The sequence below is a fragment of the Lithobates pipiens genome, unplaced genomic scaffold, assembly GCF_037356315.1.
Source record: "Lithobates pipiens isolate NorthernLeopardFrog02 unplaced genomic scaffold, aLitPip1_a1.2 Scaffold_25, whole genome shotgun sequence".
NCBI classification, from domain to species: Eukaryota; Metazoa; Chordata; class Amphibia; order Anura; family Ranidae; genus Lithobates; species Lithobates pipiens.
The window spans coordinates 235,325,113-235,344,721 of NW_027507787.1; the positions used below are offsets into that span (position 1 = coordinate 235,325,113).

At 44.7% G+C, this 19,609-nt stretch overlaps 1 protein-coding gene across 4 annotated transcripts in view; it reads right to left on the bottom strand.

Annotated features, from left to right (window-relative positions):
* Nucleotides 1-9,278: 9,278 nt before the first annotated feature.
* Nucleotides 9,279-19,609, bottom strand: part of KCNIP2 (potassium voltage-gated channel interacting protein 2) — a 564,205-nt gene continuing 553,874 nt past the window's right edge. For all 4 annotated transcript variants that reach the window (XM_077455685.1, XM_077455683.1, XM_077455682.1 and 1 more), the window contains one exon: nucleotides 9,279-18,667. In XM_077455685.1, coding sequence (XP_077311811.1) covers nucleotides 18,620-18,667 — 48 coding nt within the window. In that variant the 3' untranslated portion in view covers nucleotides 9,279-18,619. The remainder of the gene's footprint in view (nucleotides 18,668-19,609) is intronic.

The following is a 19,609-nucleotide window of genomic DNA, read 5'->3' on the forward strand; positions in this document are numbered from 1 at the left end:
ATTACAGCCTCATTCAGCTCCTCAAACACCCCACGTGACCGACAACGTCACAGACGGGGGAGGGGGGGTGGAGACATCAGCACATTACAAAACATCCCAGAGCAAGAAGATCAGCTGCATTATATAATCCATTGCATTTTACAGGGTTACAAAAAATAAAAATAAGCCCTACACAGATAACAAGTGCTGAAATATTTGCCTACTTGCCTGTGCCTCGATAAGCAGGGGACGGTTGCTATAGCAATCTCGAGTGAAAACGAGGCTTGGCTGCAACATAACTGAGCATGTGGGAGATAACGGCCGAGAGAATGGAAGGAAGGGCGGAAGTGACCTACACGGCGGCCTCGGGTGACAGCAGCTAAGATGGCGCCGGCTGCTTGCAAGGAAGCGAAGATTTCACAACCACCTGGGAGGACAGCAAGAATCATCTGAAGGGGCGAAGAGTAATGCGGAATGTTATGGGAAGGTGGAGCAGACAGGATTTATTAAAAAAAGGAGCATTTCAGGTGATGAGTTTATTTAATACATGTATTTTTTCACCTATAATTATTATTATAAATCATTATTTAATTATTAATCTTATTTTTTAAAATGAGGATTATTCATTTAATGTTATTATTTTTTAGATTATATTTTGTTATTTTTATTAGGTAAAATTATAAAAAAATAAAACAATCCTGATCACCTTCTCAGAGTAGTGTGGGCTATGGTGTTACCATGGTAACATTGTATTATTCTGGTTACAGTATGAAAAATAAAAAATAAAAAGAGAAAAAAAATAAAAAACTTTAAAAATAGTTTTTTTTAATTATTCTTAATACTGTTATTAATATATTATTAATCTTTTTAAAACAAGGATTATTCATTTAATGTTATTATTTTTACATTATATTTTGTTATTTTTATTAGGTAAAATTATATATAAAAAAAAATCCTGATCACTTTCTCAGAGTAGTGTGGGCTATGGTGTTAGTATGGCAACACTGTATTGTACTCTGGTTACGGTTATTCGTTTTTATTAGGTAAAATAAAATAAAAAAATCCTGATCACCTCCACAGAGTAGTATGGTGTTACTATGGTAACACTGTATTACTCTGGTCACAGTGTGCAAACAAAAAATAAAGAAATAATGAAATAAATTGACTTTTAATTATTTTTTATTATTATTCTTAATATTGTTATTACTATGTATTTTTTTCCCCCTACAATTATTATAAATCATTCATTTTTAATATTATTTTTAAAATAAGGATTTAATATTACATTTTGTTTTTTGACATGATATTTTCTAATTTTTATTAGGTAAAATTGAAAAACAAATCCTGATCATTTCCTCAGAGTATAGTACGGTATTACTCTGTTTACAGTATGCAAAAATAAATAAATAACCTGCTCATCTCCTCAGCATAGTATGGTGTTACTATGGTAACATTGCATTACTCTGGTTACAGTATGCAAAAAAATAAAAAAGCAACTCGCCCCTCCAGGTCTTTATGGACCTTGCTTTGTGCATTGGTGGGCAGCCATGTTGAAACAGGAAGGGGCCGTCCCCAAACTGTTCCCACAAAGTTGGGAGCATGAAATTGTTCAAAATGTGTTGGTATGCTGACGCCTTAAGAGTTCCCTTCACTGGAACTAAGGGGCCAAACCAATCCCTGAAAAACAACCCCCATACCATAATTCCCCCCCCACACCATAATCTCCCCTCCACCAAATGATTTGGACCAGTGACCAGGCAAGGCCCATAAAGACAAGGATGAGCGAGTTTGGGGTGGAGGAACTTGACTGGCCTGCACAGAGTCCTGACCTCAACCCGATAGAACACCCTTAGGATAAATTAGATCCCTTTCACACCAGGGCGTTTTTCAGGCGCTATAGCGTTAGAAATAGCGCCTGCAATCCGCCCTAAAAAAGCTGCACCATTGTGTGTAGTGTGAAAGCCTGAGGGTTTTCACACTACAGCAGTGCACTGGCAGGACGTCAGGGAAAAGTCCTGCCAGCAGATTCTTTGGAGCGGTGAAGGAGCGGTGTGTTTACTGTTCCTCCACTGCTGCTCCCCATTGAAATCAATGGGGCAGCGCTGTAATACCGCCGGCAAAACTGCGCTGTTGCGGCATATTGCCGGCGGTTTTAACCCTTTCTCGGCCGCTAGCGGGGGGTAAAAGCTCCCCGCTAGCGGCCGAAATGGGCCGCAAATCCGGCGGTAAAACGCCACAAAAAATAGCGGCGTTTTACCACCCACGCTATGGGCGGTGTGGTGTGAAAGGGGTCTTAGAGCCAGGCCTTCTCATCCAACATCAGTGCCTGACCTCACAAATGCTCTTCTGGAAGAATGGTCAAACATTCCCACAGACACATCTCCTAAACCTTGTGGATGGCCTTCCCAGAAGAGTTGAAGCCGTTATAGCTGCAAAGGGCGGAGCCAACTCAATATTGAACCCTACGGACCAAGACTGGGATGTCATTAAAGTTCGTGTGTGTGTAAAGGCAGGTGTCCCAATACTTTTTGGAAAAATAGTGTAAAGTATCTCACATAAGTAAGTACACCTCTCACATTTCTGTAAATCTTTTGATGAAGAAATGACACTTGTCTACAATGTAAAGTAGTGAGTGTACAGCTTGTATAACAGTGTAAATTTGCCGTCCCCTCAAAATAACTCAACACACAGCCATTAATGTCTAAACCGCTGGCAGCAAAAGTGAGTACACCCCCTAAGTGAAAATGTCCAAATTGGGCCCAAATTTTGTGTGGTCGCCATTATTTTCCAGCACTGCCTTCACCCTCTTGGGCATGGAGGTCACCAGAACTTCACAGGTTGTCACTGGAGTCCTCTTCCCCTCCTCCATGATGACATCACAGAGCTGGTGGATGTTGGAGACCTTGCGCTCCTCCACCTTCCGTTTGAGGATGCCCCACAGATGATCAATAGGGTTTAGGTCTGGAGACATTGCTTGGCCAGTCCATCACCTTTAGGCCCCTTTCACATTTGTATGACTTGTCCAACAATTTGGGACTGCAAAGTCACATGACAAGTCGCTCCAATGACAACCATTCATATTAGTTACGACTTCAAAGTACTCCCTGCACTACTTTGGTACGACTTTGATGAGGGTCACACAGGCATTCCCTGAAATCACGGCAAAAATCACATCCGCAAAATCGGGCAACTTTGAAGTCACGGTAGTGTCAAAGGCGCCTTACCCTCACCTTCTTTAGCCAGGCAGTGGTGGTCTTGGAGGTGTGTTTGGGGTCGTTATCATGTTGGAATACTGCCCTGCAGCCCAGTCTCTGAAGGGAGGGGGTCATGCTCTGTGAACTGTAGCCCCCCCCCGGCAGTGCCAACAACACTCCTGCAGCCCCAGACAATGACACTCCCACCACCATGCTGGGGGGGGGGGGGGGGGGCTGTGATGCAATTGCCCCCTGGGCCTCTCTGATATGCTGTACGAAGGCCGCTGTATCATCAGCTCAGAGCCGCACATACGCAGTTCTTGAGCTGGACGAGTCCAGCACTGTGAACCAGCGATGTCTTCTTGTCAGGGCTGACACTGACAGTCTGTGGTTATAGAGCACAGCCCCGCCCAGCCCCTCTCTCCTACACTGGCTGGCAGAGGCTGGACCTGCCCTCTCTTTCCCCCGCCCACACACCGGGCAGCCCGTGTGCTTTCTGTGAAGAGGATGTGTGCAGGGCTGGTGCTACCACTAGGCAAACTAGGCAGCCGCCTAGGGTGCACTGCTGCCTAGGGGCGCCCGGCCGCTGATTCCCCCTCCACGCCTGCAGGCTGCAGCATGTAACTAAAACTCCCAGGCAGCTGCCCCGTCCAACCGGTGGTGTAATTAGAGGCGCATTGCAGCACTGGAGCAGAGCCAATTCTAGCGCTGTCTCCTGTCACATGGGTAGGGCAAAGGTGGTGGGTCCAATGAGGTGGGTGGCAAAATTTAGATTTCGCCTAGGGTGCCAAAAATCCTTGCACCAGCCCTGGATGTGGGTCGTGCGGTTGTGGCTCCCAAACAAAATTGACGTCCTTTCCCCCCCCCCCCACAAATAGAGCTTTCTTTTGGTGGTATTTGATCACCTCTGCGGTTTTTCTTTTTTGCACTATAAACAAAAATAGAGCGACAATTTCGAAAAAAAAAACACAGTATTTTTTGCTATAACAATTATCCCCCAATAATACATAAAAAAATATTTTTTTTGCCTCGGTTTAGGCCGATACGTATTCTTCAATATATTTTTGGTAAAAAAAAAAAATCGCAATAAGCGTTTATTGATTGGTTTGTGCAAAAGTTATAGCATCAAGATAGTTTTATGGTATTTTTATTAATATTTTTATTTTTTTTACTAGTAACGGCGGCGATCAGCGATTTTTATAGTGACTGCGACATTATGGCGGACACATCGGACACTTTTGACACATTTTTGGGACCGTTGGCATTAATACGGCGATCAATGCTATAAAATTGCATTGATTACTGTGAAAATGTCACTGGCAGCAAAGGGGTTAACCACTAGGGGGAGGGGTTAAGTGTGTCCTACGGAGTGATTCTAACTGTGGTGGGGGAGGGGCTAGCTAGCAATGACAAGATACTGATCGCTGCTCCCGATGACAGGGAGCAGACGATCGGTGTCCTGTCACTAGGCAGAACGGGGGAGATGCTGTGTTTACATCGGCATCTCCCCGTTCTTCAGCTCCGCCTCCAGAGTTAATTAGTGTCAGATTGTCAGCCGCACTATCACAGTCCCATTATATGTCGCTGATCGCCACCATTACTACTATAAAGAAAATGAAAAAAATTCCAGTATAAATAGTTCCAGTTCCAGTATACATAGTTTGTAGACCGATAACTTTCACGCAAATCAATCAATATACACGTATTGGGGATTATTATTTTTTATTTTTTTTTTTTTTACCAAAAACATGTAGCAGAATACATATTGGTCAAAATTTTAGATTTCTTTTTATATTTTACTGGATATTTTTTTATAGTAGAGCTGCACGATTTTGGATGAAATGAGAATCGCACATTTTTTTTGTGCTTAGAATAAAGATCACGATTCTCGCGGCGTGACATCATCTTTCACATTATACAAAAAAATTGGGCTAACGTTACTGTTTATTTTTTTTTAACCTCTTGCTTACTGGGCACTTAACCCCCCCCCCCCCCCCCTTTCTGCCCAGACCAATTTTCAGCCTTCGGCGCTTTCACACTTTGAATGACAATTGCTACACTGTACCCAAATTACATTTTTATCATTTTTTTTTTTCCACACAAATGGAGCTTTCTTTTGGTGGGATTTAACTGGTTTACGCCCGCCCACTGTCAAATGAAGGCGGGGCGGCACTTGTTATGGGACGGCGTCCCAGAACGGCCGTGCCGTGTTGCTAGGACACGGCGTGACCCCGATCTGTATGAACACACGATCTGCCTGTTCTCCCCTCAGAGAACCGGAAACTGTGTGTTTACACACGGAGATCCCGGTTCTCCGTGTGCCCCGAGTTTAAAAAAATGTCCTGCTGATTTAGTCGACTAAATACGATTAATACTAAAACAATTGCAGAAGGCTAAAATGGGACTAAAACTAAAATGCCATTTTAGTCCTAAGACTAAAACTATATTGAGATTTGCTGCCAAAATTAACACTGATCATGAGGGATGCAGGAGATGCAGAGTGAAGTGTAATGAGGGATGCAGGGGATGCAGAGTGAAGTGTAATGTGGGATGCAGGAGACGCAGAGTGAAGTGTAATGAGGGATGCAGGAGATGCAGAGTGAAGTGTAATGAGGGATGCAGGGGATGCAGAGTGAAGTGTAATGTGGGATGCAGGAGACGCAGAGTGAAGTGTAATGAGGGATGGAGGAGACGCAGAGTGAAGTGTAATGAGGGATGCAGGAGATGCAGAGTGAAGTGTAATGAGGGATGCAGGGGATGCAGAGTGAAGTGTAATGTGGGATGCAGGAGACGCAGAGTGAAGTGTAATGTGGGATGCAGGAGACACAGAGTGAAGTGTAATGAGGGATGCAGAGTGAAGTGTAATGAGGGATGCAGGAGACGCAGAGTGAAGTGTAATGAGGGATGCAGAGTGAAGTGTAATGAGGGATGCAGGAGACGCAGAGTGAAGTGTAATGAGGGATGCAGGAGATGCAGAGTGAAGTGTAATGAGGGATGCAGAGTGAAGTGTAATGAGGGATGCAGAGTGAAGTGTAATGAGGGATGCAGAGTGAAGTGTAATGAGGGATGCAGAGTGAAGTGTAATGAGGGATGCAGGGGATGCAGAGTGAAGTGTAATGAGGGATGGAGAGTGAAGTGTAATGAGGGATGCAGGGGATGCAGAGTGAAGTGTAATGAGGGATGCAGAATGAAGTGTAATGAGGGATGCAGAGGGAAGCGTAATGAGGGATGCAGAGTGAAGTGTAACGAGGGATGCAGGGGATGCAGAGTGAAGTGTAATGAGGGATGCAGAGTGACGTGTAATGAGGGATGCAGGGGATGCAGAGTGAAGTGTAATGAGGGATGCAGAGTGAAGTGTAATGAGGGATGCAGGAGACGCAGAGTGAAGTATAATGAGGGATGCAGGGGATGCAGAGTGAAGTGTAATGAGGGATGCAGAGTGACGTGTAATGAGGGATGCAGGGGATGCAGAGTGAAGTGTAATGAGGGATGCAGAGTGAAGTGTAATGAGGGATGCAGAGTGAAGTGTAATGAGGGATGCAGAGTTAAGTGTAATGAGGGATGCAGGGGATGCAGAGTGAAGTGTAATGAGGGATGCAGGAGACGCAGAGTGAAGTATAATGAGGGATGCAGGGGATGCAGAGTGAAGTGTAATGAGGGATGCAGAGTGAAGTGTAATGAGGGATGCAGAGTGAAGTGTAATGAGGGATGCAGGGGATGCAGAGTGAAGTGTAATGAGGGATGCAGAGTGAAGTGTAATGAGGGATGCAGAGTGAAGTGTAATGAGGGATGCAGGGGATGCAGAGTGAAGTGTAATGAGGGATGCAGAGTGAAGTGTAATGAGGGATGCAGGGGATGCAGAGTGAAGTGTAATGAGGGATGCAGAGTGAAGTGTAATGAGGGATGCAGAGTGAAGTGTAAGAGGGTGCAAAATATGGGGTAGTAGGTGATGCAAGGGTTGGGGTATTTGGGGATACAGAGGGTACAGAATGTTGGGGTACCGGGGTCGCAGACTGGGGGGGTGTATAGGGAGACACTAAGGGGGTGGGGGGAACGAGTGAGGCAGACTGTGCAGAACTCTGATGATTTCTTATGGCATCCCTGACCATGATATGTTTCCTTGTAGCATAGTAGAAGATATCGGTGACGATAATAATGACAATAATCAGATCCTCTGCATAGCAATCTTGGTTTTTATTCTTGGTTTTTGTACAAAATAGACATATCTGAAATGCAAAGCAGCTATTATAGGCTAACAAACCAGACACATTTATATATAAGTGGGCGAGTCTCTATACACAGCTCATGCATGTTTTTAGGTCAGTGCGGTTCAACTTCCATAATCGAGATGAAACAAGCATCCAGTCCATGGAACACAAGGAAAGTTTTCATAGAACATTCCTCCGAGTCATGTAGAAAGATGAGGTTATAGAAACTTTCAGTCCATACCTGTCATGCTGGAAATCTTTGACATTCCCCAAAAAAAAAAGAAAAAAAGGAGGCATTCCAATGTTAACATCATGGAAGCCAGCTGGAAGAATGGAGGGATTCTTTTCAGTTCCAGCGCTGGGATATTGCTAACTGTATTTTTCGTTTCTCAGCTTTTACATACACAGGCTGAGTTTCAAGCAATCATACATAATCTCTGTATTTTCTAAAGCATGCTACTAATTTTATTTTTTAATTTTTTTTTATTTACCCACCCGATATAAAAAACAACAATGGAATAGGGCACCCCTTACAATTTCTACGTCATAGAAGATTATTGCACTTTGCAAAAAAAAAAAGAAAAAAAGAAATGACTGTGCATAGGATTTCTGTACCAATCGTAATTGATGTTGTTGTCACATTTCCGATGAAACCTCTACAGTGCATTCCCTGGAATGGAAGACACCCTCTGTCCTCCATATATAATGTCACCAACATCAGTTCACACCTTCAACCGCGTAAGTCGAAGGATTAACAAGCGTGCAGACAATACTAACGCAATGGATAGAATTATGTACTTGGAACAGGGTGGTACCACAGCTTTCACGTCGCCTTTTCTGTTCTTGGACTATGCCAAAGAGAACCTGTCCTGAACATATTTATGGGACTGCTCATTTATCCAGGTCATGGTATGGCTAGTAGTAGTTGGTCACATTCAACTGGACTTGTTCTCTAAGGTTTAAGATGTTTAGTAGCTTCTTCAAACCACTTCTACAGTTCTAATGATTGAAGACACTATATCTGTTCTATAATTCCATCCTTGGTGTCAGAAAGGACTCAAGGAAAGGGGACATTCTTTTTAAGGTACACAATTTGGACGAAAAATGGAAACTGGTTCCCAAGTGGTGTGAAAGAGGCCCTTTACGTCAATGTGCAACAACCATCTCCAAACAGGGGTGGAAGCATTCAAAGCCATCTGTCCTCCACATATGATGGAGCTTTAACATCTCTTCTACCCAAGCGGCTTGGTAGTTCCCACATTTAGCCACGTACAATGGAGGAATTTGCATTTATGAAGCTTTCCTGACACCAGGGCTGGACTGGGAAAGAAATTTGGCCCTGGACTTCATCCAGACCGGCCCATGTACATTTTGAGTGTCCCATCAGCACCCCCTTACATCAGAGTGTCCCATCATCAGCCCCCTTACATCAGAGTGTCCCATCATCAGCCCCCTTACATCAGAGTGTCCCATCACCAGCCCCCTTACATCAGAGTGTCCCATCACCAGCCCCCTTACATCAGAGTGTCCCATCACCAGCCCCCTTACATCAGAGTGTCCCATCAGCACCCCTTACATCAGAGTGTCCCATCAGCACCCCCCTTACATCAGAGTGTCCCATCAGCACCCCCTTACATCAGAGTGTCCCATCAGCACCCCCTTACATCAGAGTGTCCCATCAGCACCCCCTTAAATCAGAGTGTCCCATCACCAGCCCCCTTACATAAGAGTGTCCCATTACCAGCCCCCTTACATCAGAGTGTCCCATTACCAGCCCCCTTACATCAGAGTGTCCCATCACCAGCCCCCTTACATCAGAGTGTCCCATCACCAGCCCCCTTACATCAGAGTGTCCCATCACCAGCCCCCTTACATCAGAGTGTCCCATCACCAGCCCCCTTACATCAGAGTGTCCCATCACCAGCCCCCTTACATCAGAGTGTCCCATCACCAGCCCCCTTACATCAGAGTGTCCCATCAGAACCCCCTTACAACAGAGTGTCCCATCATCAGCCCCCTTACATCAGAGTGTCCCATCACCAGCCCCCTTACATCAGAGTGTCCCATCAGCACCCCTTACATCAGAGTGTCCTATCAGCACCCCTTATATCAGAGTGTCCCATCACCAGCCCCCTTACATCAGAGTGTCCCATCATCAGCCCCCTTACATCAGAGTGTCCCATCATCAGCCCCCTTACATCAGAGTGTCCCATCATCAGCCCCCTTACATCAGAGTGTCCCATCATCAGCCCCCTTACATCAGAGTTTCCCATCAGCACCCCTTACATCAGAGTGTCCCATCAGCACCCCTTTCATCAGAGTGTCCCATCAGCACCCCTTACATCAGAGTGTCCCATCAGCAGCCCCCTTACATCAGAGTGTCCCATCAGCAGCCCCCTTACATCAGAGTGTCCCATCACCAGCCCCCTTACATCAGAGTGTCCCATCAGCACCCCTTACATCAGAGTGTCCCATCAGAACCCCCTTACAACAGAGTGTCCCATCATCAGCCCCCTTACATCAGAGTGTCCCATCACCAGCCCCCTTACATCAGAGTGTCCCATCAGCACCCCTTACATCAGAGTGTCCCATCAGCACCCCTTATATCAGAGTGTCCCATCACCAGCCCCCTTACATCAGAGTGTCCCATCAGCACCCCTTATATCAGAGTGTCCCATCACCAGCCCCCTTACATCAGAGTGTCCCATCACCAGCCCCCTTACATCAGAGTGTCCCATCACCAGCCCCCTTACATCAGAGTGTCCCATCATCAGCCCCCTTACATCAGAGTGTCCCATCATCAGCCCCCTTACATCAGAGTGTCCCATCAGCAGCCCCCTTACATCAGAGTGGCCCACTGAGCCATCGGCCCACCGGGAAACTCCCGGTTGTCCCAATGGCCAGTACATGCCTGCCTGACACCAAGGATAAGATTATGTAACTAGAACTTGGTGGTTCCACAACTTTCATCCCTTCCATTATGTTTTTCTTCAATTCCGAGCATCAGGAACTTACCCCAATATTTATATCCACACAGGGAGCATCAACACCCGGTCATCGTGAAATGTGTAGCTATTGATTGCCCAATAAAAGTATGGGAGGTGTGAAAGTTGTGGAACCACCCTGTTCTAGTTACATACTCCCATCCTTGGTGACAAGAAGGACTCTTTGGCCTTTCTACACCTTAAAGAAAAGGAACATTCTTTGAGGACAGTAAAGTGCACATTTTAGGGAAATAAAAAGGGAAGCTGGTTCCCAAGAACCATGTATGAAAAGATGCCATCTATGTCAACTTAGAACAACCATCTCTGAACAGGGGTGGAAGCCTTCAATGCCATCTGTCCTTCACATATGATGGCGCTTTAACATCTCCACTACCCAAGTGATTTAGCCACATGGAATGTAGAAGTTTGCACCTGTGAAGCCTTCCTGACACCAAGGATAAGATTATGTAACTATAACTTGGTGGTTCCACAATTTTCATATCTCCAATTATGTTCTTCTATGTCAGGAACTTACCCCAATATTTATATCCACACAGGTAGCACCAAAAACCAGTCACCATGGAATGCGTAGATATTGATTGACCAAGAACAGGAAGGAGGTGTGAAAGTTGTGGAACCACCATGTTCTTGTTACATAATCCCATCATTGGTGTTCATTTTGTATCTTATCCAAGCCAGTTTTCTGGAAGGCGGAAGGAGCTGAGAGTCCCCACCCCTGCTCAGGGATGGTTGTTTCAGTTTGATATCCCCGAACAGGGTGAAGGCCTTCGACCCCCATCTGTCTTCTACTTATAATGCTCATTTATTATCTCTGCCAGGCAATTTAACAATTCTATATAATTGAGGGCCAACACCTATGTACACTTTCTGACACCAAGGAACCAAAAGAGGGTGGTTACACAACTTCCACACCTCGCCTCCTGTTCTTGGACAATCAACATCTGCCTTGACATCTTCCATGGTGATTGAATTAGGGTGTCTGTACTACCTGTATGGATATAAATGCTGGGGTATAGTGAACTTATTAGAACTGAAGAAATTACTTGGAGAAACTACGAAGTATCTTCAGCATTACGGAACGAGTCCAATTGAATATGGCTATTTCCAGCTTACTCTTTTACTTATGTGACTGTGGTGTAAAGTTCGGGCCCTTTGATGCTGCCCTGTACAGTGCAATCTTTCTGCCCAGAACTGCATCTCTGTTTCTCACCCTCGGTGATGTCACCTGTGGAAGCCACCAGCTTCTGATTGGGTCCCAAGAGTGGGGAAGAGCTGAAGTAGCCTTAAGAAAGAAGCAGGGCTACAACTCTGAGGTGCCAAAAGCATCGTTGGGACAAGATCATCCAGTGCCCAGGGCTAAGATACCAAATTTTACCCCCCCGCCCCCTTTCATTATGTGCAAGCCTATGAGGAGGATGGGGCGAGAAACACAGCCCGCACCTCCTCCCAGCTCTCTCCTTGCTGCTTCCAGCACTGAGCTGACAGAAGTAGTAATGCTGCTGTCACTACTCCTGTCAGCCTTATAGTAGTTGGAATGCACACTGTGCCCTGCGCAGCCGCTCATTCTGCCCACCCCTTGTTCCAGCCAAAAGTATGGTGGATCACCTAGTCGAGCCCGGAATTTGGACCACATAGTCCTCAAACACATTATTATAACATTTTAATGAAAAATAAAAATGCAGCATAGTGTCCACTTTTGAGAAGTCTGCACCAGGGAGAAGGTAGTGCCCCAACAGAGACCTTCACCAAGGGTTGTATTTATAAAAAATTTGCATAGCTATTGGTCCATCGAAAACTTCTGGTACGTTCGTTTTGTGCAATTGGAGCAAAATTTAATGTTCTATTTCCTAATACCTATACTCATTCATAAAAAAAAAAAAAAAAGAAGTGGATTGTGAAAATGCCACATTATGGCCACTAGATGGAGATGAAGATCCTAGAAAACAAGTATGATCCTCTGCTCCATCTAGTGGCCATAATGCAGTACTTCCCAAACCATTCTATATTTCAAGAATGAATAACATTCAACCTTGCAGAATGAAGGTACCAGAGGTTTTTCTGGGTGAATAGCTATTCTTTTTTTTTTTTCTTCTTTATTTTATAAATAAACCCGAAGTGTTATTTTACTGAAAGCTAAAAACTCAAATGTATTGATTAATTTCATTACATGTTAACGTATTGATTTCAGTTATTTGGTTATACTGTGCTAAATGGGAGTAATGACCTAAAATGGACATGTCTGACTCTCACCTGAAGGTCGGACCAACTGCTTAGAATATTGTTAAATTCTCCTAATGCTCTTGGTGACAATCCAAGTGTCCAAGGATAAGATCAGAAGAATCTCCTAAAAGGAATATTTTCTTTGCCCAGAGCAACCGGACAGCTTATCCCATAGGTGTATCTATTACAATATTGCAGGTAGCGTCCCATTGGTCGTTAGACCACATCTTCCCTCACATGAATTCTATTACAAGGGCCAAAGTCATTTCCTATGATCAACAGCTCCATCTAGTGGCCACCATGTGGTATTTCTCTGATCGCGCTATTTCAGGAAAATACCACATTATGCCACTAGATGGAGCTGACGATCAAAGGAAATCATTATTTAGACACATTACTGGGATTATTTGCAACAACTGTGCGAACCCTAAATTTTTCCTAAAATTATGTTTTTTGGTAACTTGCGGAGGGAAAACAACTCGGGAAATCAGTCATACCACACTGGGATATTTCATCATTGGGTGAAAGAGAGCAACTGCCCCACAACAGAAGGAATAATTTTGAGCCGGCGTTTGAGACGCTAGAAGTCGAACCCTTCCAGGATCATGGTAGATCAGCAAAGCTGTCGTCGTCACCAGCCTTAAAGTCAACCCACGGCAAGAGAAGTATGAGGGCCTCCTGAAAAATGCTGGCTACCTGGCTGCTTTGCTGGCCCTTTTTGACTTAATAATTTTTTTTTTTTGAGGCACCGACCCAGCATGAGTATGCTGATCAGAAAAAAAAAAGTCAGAACTCCTCATCTGCCTATTCATTTCTAGGTTGTTGACTTGAAACTTTGATGAGCTTCGAAATAAATTCTCACTAGGGGGCGCAAGGCACAGAGATGCCGTATTTGCCTTCCAAAGGGACTCTTCATAGGGATGTATAGGGAACTCAAGGAGTGCTGATACAAGTAGCTTGGCTGAAAAACCCAGCTTGTTACAGAATCCACGTTTCACGCCACTCAAAAATAGAGGAACCCGTTTTTGGGGTGTATTCACTAAAGAGGACCAGTCACAATTAGGCGTTTGCAATAATATTATAATGATACAAATTCACTCGTATCTTTTCTGGGAACTCAATGGACTTTTTTTTTTTTAAACCTATATAATTATAATATAGTAATAATAATGATGATATATTAATATGTAAACCCAACACTTTTTTATTCCTGATGTGTGGCTGCTGTACCACGTACTCATATGAAAAAGCCTACCGTTCCCTCTGTATTGCTCCCTTTGTGTGAAATCCCTGGTGATCCCGCCAATCCCTCTGCTGTCCTATTTAAAACTGACCACACTAGGCATCAGAGCACAGCATGGTCAGCTCTCTGAGCGCCTTAAGCAGCAGAGAACAGAGGTTATGTGATCACCTATTAAAAAATAAAAGGGGGGGGGGGAGGGTTTTTATATGTTGTTGTACCTATACACATACATATACTTTAACCATTGTCACCAGAACAGTAAGTGGGAGGGGAGAGGTGATAGCGGTTTAAACCTGACAGGGGTTTTAACCCCTCCTAACTATAAGCAAAACTAAAAAAAAAAAAAAAAAAAAAAAACATTTTGGGTTGGACATACCTTTTAAGTCATTGAATTTTTGTTTCTTGCTACGCCCGTTTTGGGACAGGTTCTCTTTAAGCCTAGCATACATGAAAGGATATAAAAATACAGTTTATGGACATGGTCCCTCATAGCTCGTACCTAGAATGCTATCATCTAACATCCAACAAAGATCTACAAACGCCTTGCGAGTCTCTAGCCAATTCCTACATTCTAAAATAAGCAACAAAATAATCTAATGATATAAGAAACATTGTTTCGGGATTAAAATAACTTTTTTTTTTTGGTCACGTGACCTGTATAATAAAACCGGAATTCTAAAGCGTTGTATTATAGCGCAGGCTTGTTGTAGTTACAAATAAGGACAATGGGGCGGTGTCATCTGGGGGCGCAGTTCCCCTGGCTGCGGACTCATTACATTTCCCAGCATGCCTTGGCTGGGTTTATATATTTAGGGGGATATTATTTCCATCTTTGGGGGGGACAGGGGACAGGGCTAATTTTTGGGTCCTATTATAGCTTGACTTCAGATCATTAACTTTAGATAAGTATTTGTTTTAAAATAATGAGATGTAGTTATACATAAACTAGCACAAGTATATGAAAGCTGTACTAGCCTGTTTCCCCGAAAATATGACCTAGCGTGATTGTCAGTGATGGCTGCAATATAAGTCCTACCCCCCAAATAAACCCTACCCTGTTTCCCCCAAAAATAAGCCCTACCCTGAAAATAAGACCTACAAGGAATTTAACTAGGGCTTATTTGGGGGGTAGGGCTTATATTGCAGCCATCACTGACAATCACGCTAGGTCTTATTTTTGGGGAAACAGGGTAGCATCTGCTTCCTGTTGCTATCCTGCCCAGCAACATCCGGGGCTCTTTCACATTTTGTGCATTGTACCAATATGCCACAATGCATGGGTTTTCCTGAACCTTCCTGCATCTTGGTTCTCTGTCCCGCCTATGCTGTGTCCTTGGCCATGTCCCGGGATCAAAGAATGAACCCTATCTTAGTTCCTGCTTGTGTGCGTAACTCAGAAAGGCATTAATTGTGGAAATCAAGGGCTATGTACACATTTGGAGGCAGGACCAACCCATCAAGTGGGTGTGATGGGCAGTTTCTGCATATTTAAAGGTGAGATCTTAGGTGGTGTCTAGGTGGGACGTAACCATGGGTTTTCCTGGACCTTCCTGCATCTTGGTTCTCTGTCCTGCCCATGCTGTGTCTTGGGCCATGTCCTGGGATCAAAGAATGACCATTTTTATTTTAGTTCCTGCACATGTGCAGTAACTCAACAAGGCATTACTTGTGGGAATCATAGCCACTCACATATTTAGAGGCAGGGTCATGGTGGGACCAACCCATAAAGTGGGTGTGATGGGCAGTTTTTGCACATTTAAAGGTGTAGTCTTGGTGGGACTTAACCATGGGTTTTCCTGAACATTTCTCCATCTTGGTCTTCTGTCCTGCCTAGGCTGTGTCCTGGGCCATGCCACGGGATCAAAGAATGGACCTTATCTTAGTTCTTGCATGTGCGCATAACTCAAAAAGGCATTCATTGTGGGAATCAGGACCAACTCATGAAGTGGGTGTGATGGGCAGTTTTTGCATATTTAAAGGTGGGATCTAAGTGGGACGTAACCATGGGTTTTCTTGAACCTTCCTGCATCTTGGTTCTCTGTCCCGCCCATGCTGTGTCCTGGGCCATGTCCTGGATTCAAAGAATTAACCTTATTTTAGTTCCTGCACATGTGCAGTAACTCAAAAAGGCATTCATTGTGGGAATCGGGCCACTTACATATTTAGGGGCAGTGTCTTGGTGGGACCAACCCATAAAGAATGAACCTTATTTTACTTCCTGCACATGTGCAGTAACTCAACAAGGCATTATTTGTGGCAATCATAGCCACTCACATATTTAGAGGCAGGGTCTTGGTGGGACCAACCTATAAAGTGGGTGTGATTGGCAGTTTTTACATATTTAAAGTTGGAATCTCAGTGGTACTTAACCATGGGTTTTCCTGAACATCTCTGCACCTTGGTCCTCTGCCCTGCCCATGCTGTGTCTTGGGCCATGTCCCAGGATCAAAGAAGGAACCTTATTTTAGTTCCTACACGTGTGCAGGAACTAAAAAAAAGGCATTCATTGTGGGAATAATAGCCACTCACCTATTTAGAGGCAGGGTCATGGCAGGACTAACCTATAAAGTGGGTGCGATGGGCAGTTTCTGCATATTTAAAGGTGGGGTCTACATGGGACGTAATCATGAGTTTTCCTGAACCTTATTGCATGTTGGTCCTCTGTCCAGTCCATGCTGTGTCCTTGGGCCATGTCCAGGGATTAAAGAATGAACCTTATGTTAGTTCCTGCACATGTGGAGCTAATTGTGGAAATCGGGGCCACACACATATTTAGAGGCAGGGTCTTGGAGACACCAACTTATAGGGGATGTGGTTTCTGGAGGGGACTGGGGAGCACTGTGGGAGGCTGAGAGGCACTGTGGGAGGATTAGGGGCATTGTGGAGGTTGAGGGCTCTTAGGGCGGCCTGGGGGCACAGTTGGAGGTTGGGAGTCACTATGGGAGATGGAAAGCACTGTGGAAGTTTTAAGGGACCTGCATCTTGCTGGAAGCCTGGGAGAGGGGGGCATGCACAGACAGTGATTGAGAACCATTGCTTAGATTATACCCCACAACTTTGCATGCTTTTCAACACTCTTGGAGGTTTGGGGCACTGTGGGGGACTGGAGGCTCTGTAGCAGGCTTAGTGGCACTGTAGAAGGCCGAGTGGCACTATGGGACGTTTTGGGGCATTGTGGAGGTTGAGGGCTCTTAGGGGACCTATGGGTACTGTGGGACACTATGGGAGGTTGTGGGGCACTAAGAAGCACTGTGGAAGTTTAAGGGACCTGCATCTTGCTGGAAACCTGGGAAAGTAGAGGCCATGGGCTGACAACAGTTGAGTACCATTGCTTAGGGGACTCTCTGACATTGCACACTTTTTAACCTGGGTAAGTTTAATGGTCACCCTAGCAAATGTAATAATTGAGTTTAATGTGGATACTGGAAGGCTAAATAATCCAGTGGTTCCTTATATCTCTTGGGGACTCCTACTCAGAAACCAGTGGCGTAACTAGAACCTTCAGGGCCCCGATGCAAGAAACCATGAAGGGCCCCCCTGAACCCCAGCCAGGGCCCTTCCCTCCGAGTCCGGTGGTGGAACTCCAGGGCATGGTCACAGGTATGACCTTTGTGAGCCCTGTAGTTCCACCACTGGTTGGGGAAAACAGACATCGGACTGAGCGGCAATGCATGGAGCAGGAGAGGGGTACTCTGAGGAGCCGGCCGAGGTCATGCGGGGAATGCACAACTAAAGAGCAGCCAGTGCGATTAGTAGAGCATGGAGCTCTGCTAGTCACCCTCCACCTCCAGCCACCCGTGTGCATGGTGCACTGGTACCCCTAGCTGCCTATGCTGCTGCCGGCCATATGTAGAGGGGGCTGCATGGGCCCCCTGCATCACAGGGCCCGGTTGTGGTCGCGACTGCTGCACCCCCTATAGTTACGCCCCTGTGAGAAACCCCTGCACCTGAGCTCTGCCCCAATGCCACACCAATTACAAGAGAGTCTTCCTGCTGGATTTTTATTTGGGTTTTATAATAAGAAAGCAGCCAGGAGTGCAAATCTATGATAGATTTTCAACCCATCAGATGCCATCCCTAATCAAGATATCACTTTGGGGGTGGACAGGCCCTTTAAATGAATTCCAATCCACAGAAAGTGTATATATTGATGGGAATAAGGAAATAAGACAGTATATCCCACTAAGGACTGCTGTGAATATTCTCTGTAAAGTGCGTCAGAATTTATAAGCTCCATATAAATTAATAAACCTAATAAATATTGGTGCGTGGCTACAGATGCAGTAACATTTTTATGTTTCACAAAGAAAGGAAGATTTTACGTCATGTTTTCCCCGTTCTGGACAAAAAGTTCACCACGCTCTGTAAAAAGGTTTTCAGAAGGTTCCCATGATATTAAAAAAATAAATTAAAAATAAAATAAAAAATATCCCTGAACCACCATCATTTTGAATGAGAACATCTTTTCTTTTCAAGGGCAAATCTAATCGGTGTTCTGGACGGATCCACTAGGTGGCAGTGGGCTAACGTCAGGAAACTGGAGCTTTGGAATCTTCAACGGTAGGGTTTGATTTTTCGATGGTAGGGTTTGGTTTGTTTTCTTCCTTTTTTTTTTTTTTTTTTTTTTTAGGTGTTTACAACAGCCGTAAAATAGTACAGAGATTATAATTGCATTTTAGTTTGCATCAGACAAACTATTCTGTAATTGTGCAGCCAGAAGAATGTCTATTCGTAAGTGTGATGCCGAAATCCGTTCAGACGCAGCTTTTGCTAAATGACGTTGTCGAAGAGCTGCATGGATCTCATAATGTTTTCATCCTGTAGTCAGAAAAGGATACAATTTGACATTATGTAACAAGAAATGTAAAGAATTATTGTACATTTAAAAAAAGGGGGACTTCTAACCTCTACCTTATACTAACCTTTTAGCATCAAACAAGTATGCAGACACCGTATGACCAACAGTTTGAGGACACCTGACCATCAAACCTATAAGAGCTTGTTGGACATTCCATTCCAAAACCATGGAGTTGCCGACCCATCCACCCATCATTTACAGCTATAACAGCCTCCACTTTTCCGGGAAGGCTTCCTACAAGATTTTGGAGTGTGTTGGGAGAATTTGTGACCATTGAGCTAAAAGACCATTTGTGATGGTGGATGAGAGGACTTGGCTCGAAATCAGCATTAGATTCCTTCCCATCATACCAATATAGTTAACATAAAGTTGTGAATGTTAACACAAACCAATTTGAAGTCAATGCAACCAATTGAGCCCCACTCAGGGGTCATTGGTTACTAGGTCTCTGGCACCTGCTGGTGCCCTAGCAACCAATGACGCATCCCCCAGCCATATTTGGTCAATGATGGCTGCTAGCATCCCTAGCACCTTTGTTTACGCTCAGCCCTCTGCTGGGGAACCCCAGCAGCCAGTTGATTGGGATCAGAGATGCATCCTTGGTTACTAGGACACTGGCAGCTGCTGGTGCCCTAGCAACTAATTAAGCATCTCCAGACATATTTAGTCAATGATGTCAGCTAGCATCCCTGGCCCTTGTATTTACATTCAGCTCTCAGCCAGGGAATCTCCCAGCCTGCAATTGATTGGGGTCAGGGATGCATCATTGGTTGCTGGGGCACTGGCAGCTGCTGGCGCCTAGCAGCCAATGATCAATGATGTCCGCCATTTTTGAGCAATGATGTCAGCTAGCATCACTGGCCTCTTTGTTTATGCTCAGCCCTCCACCGGGGAATCTCCCA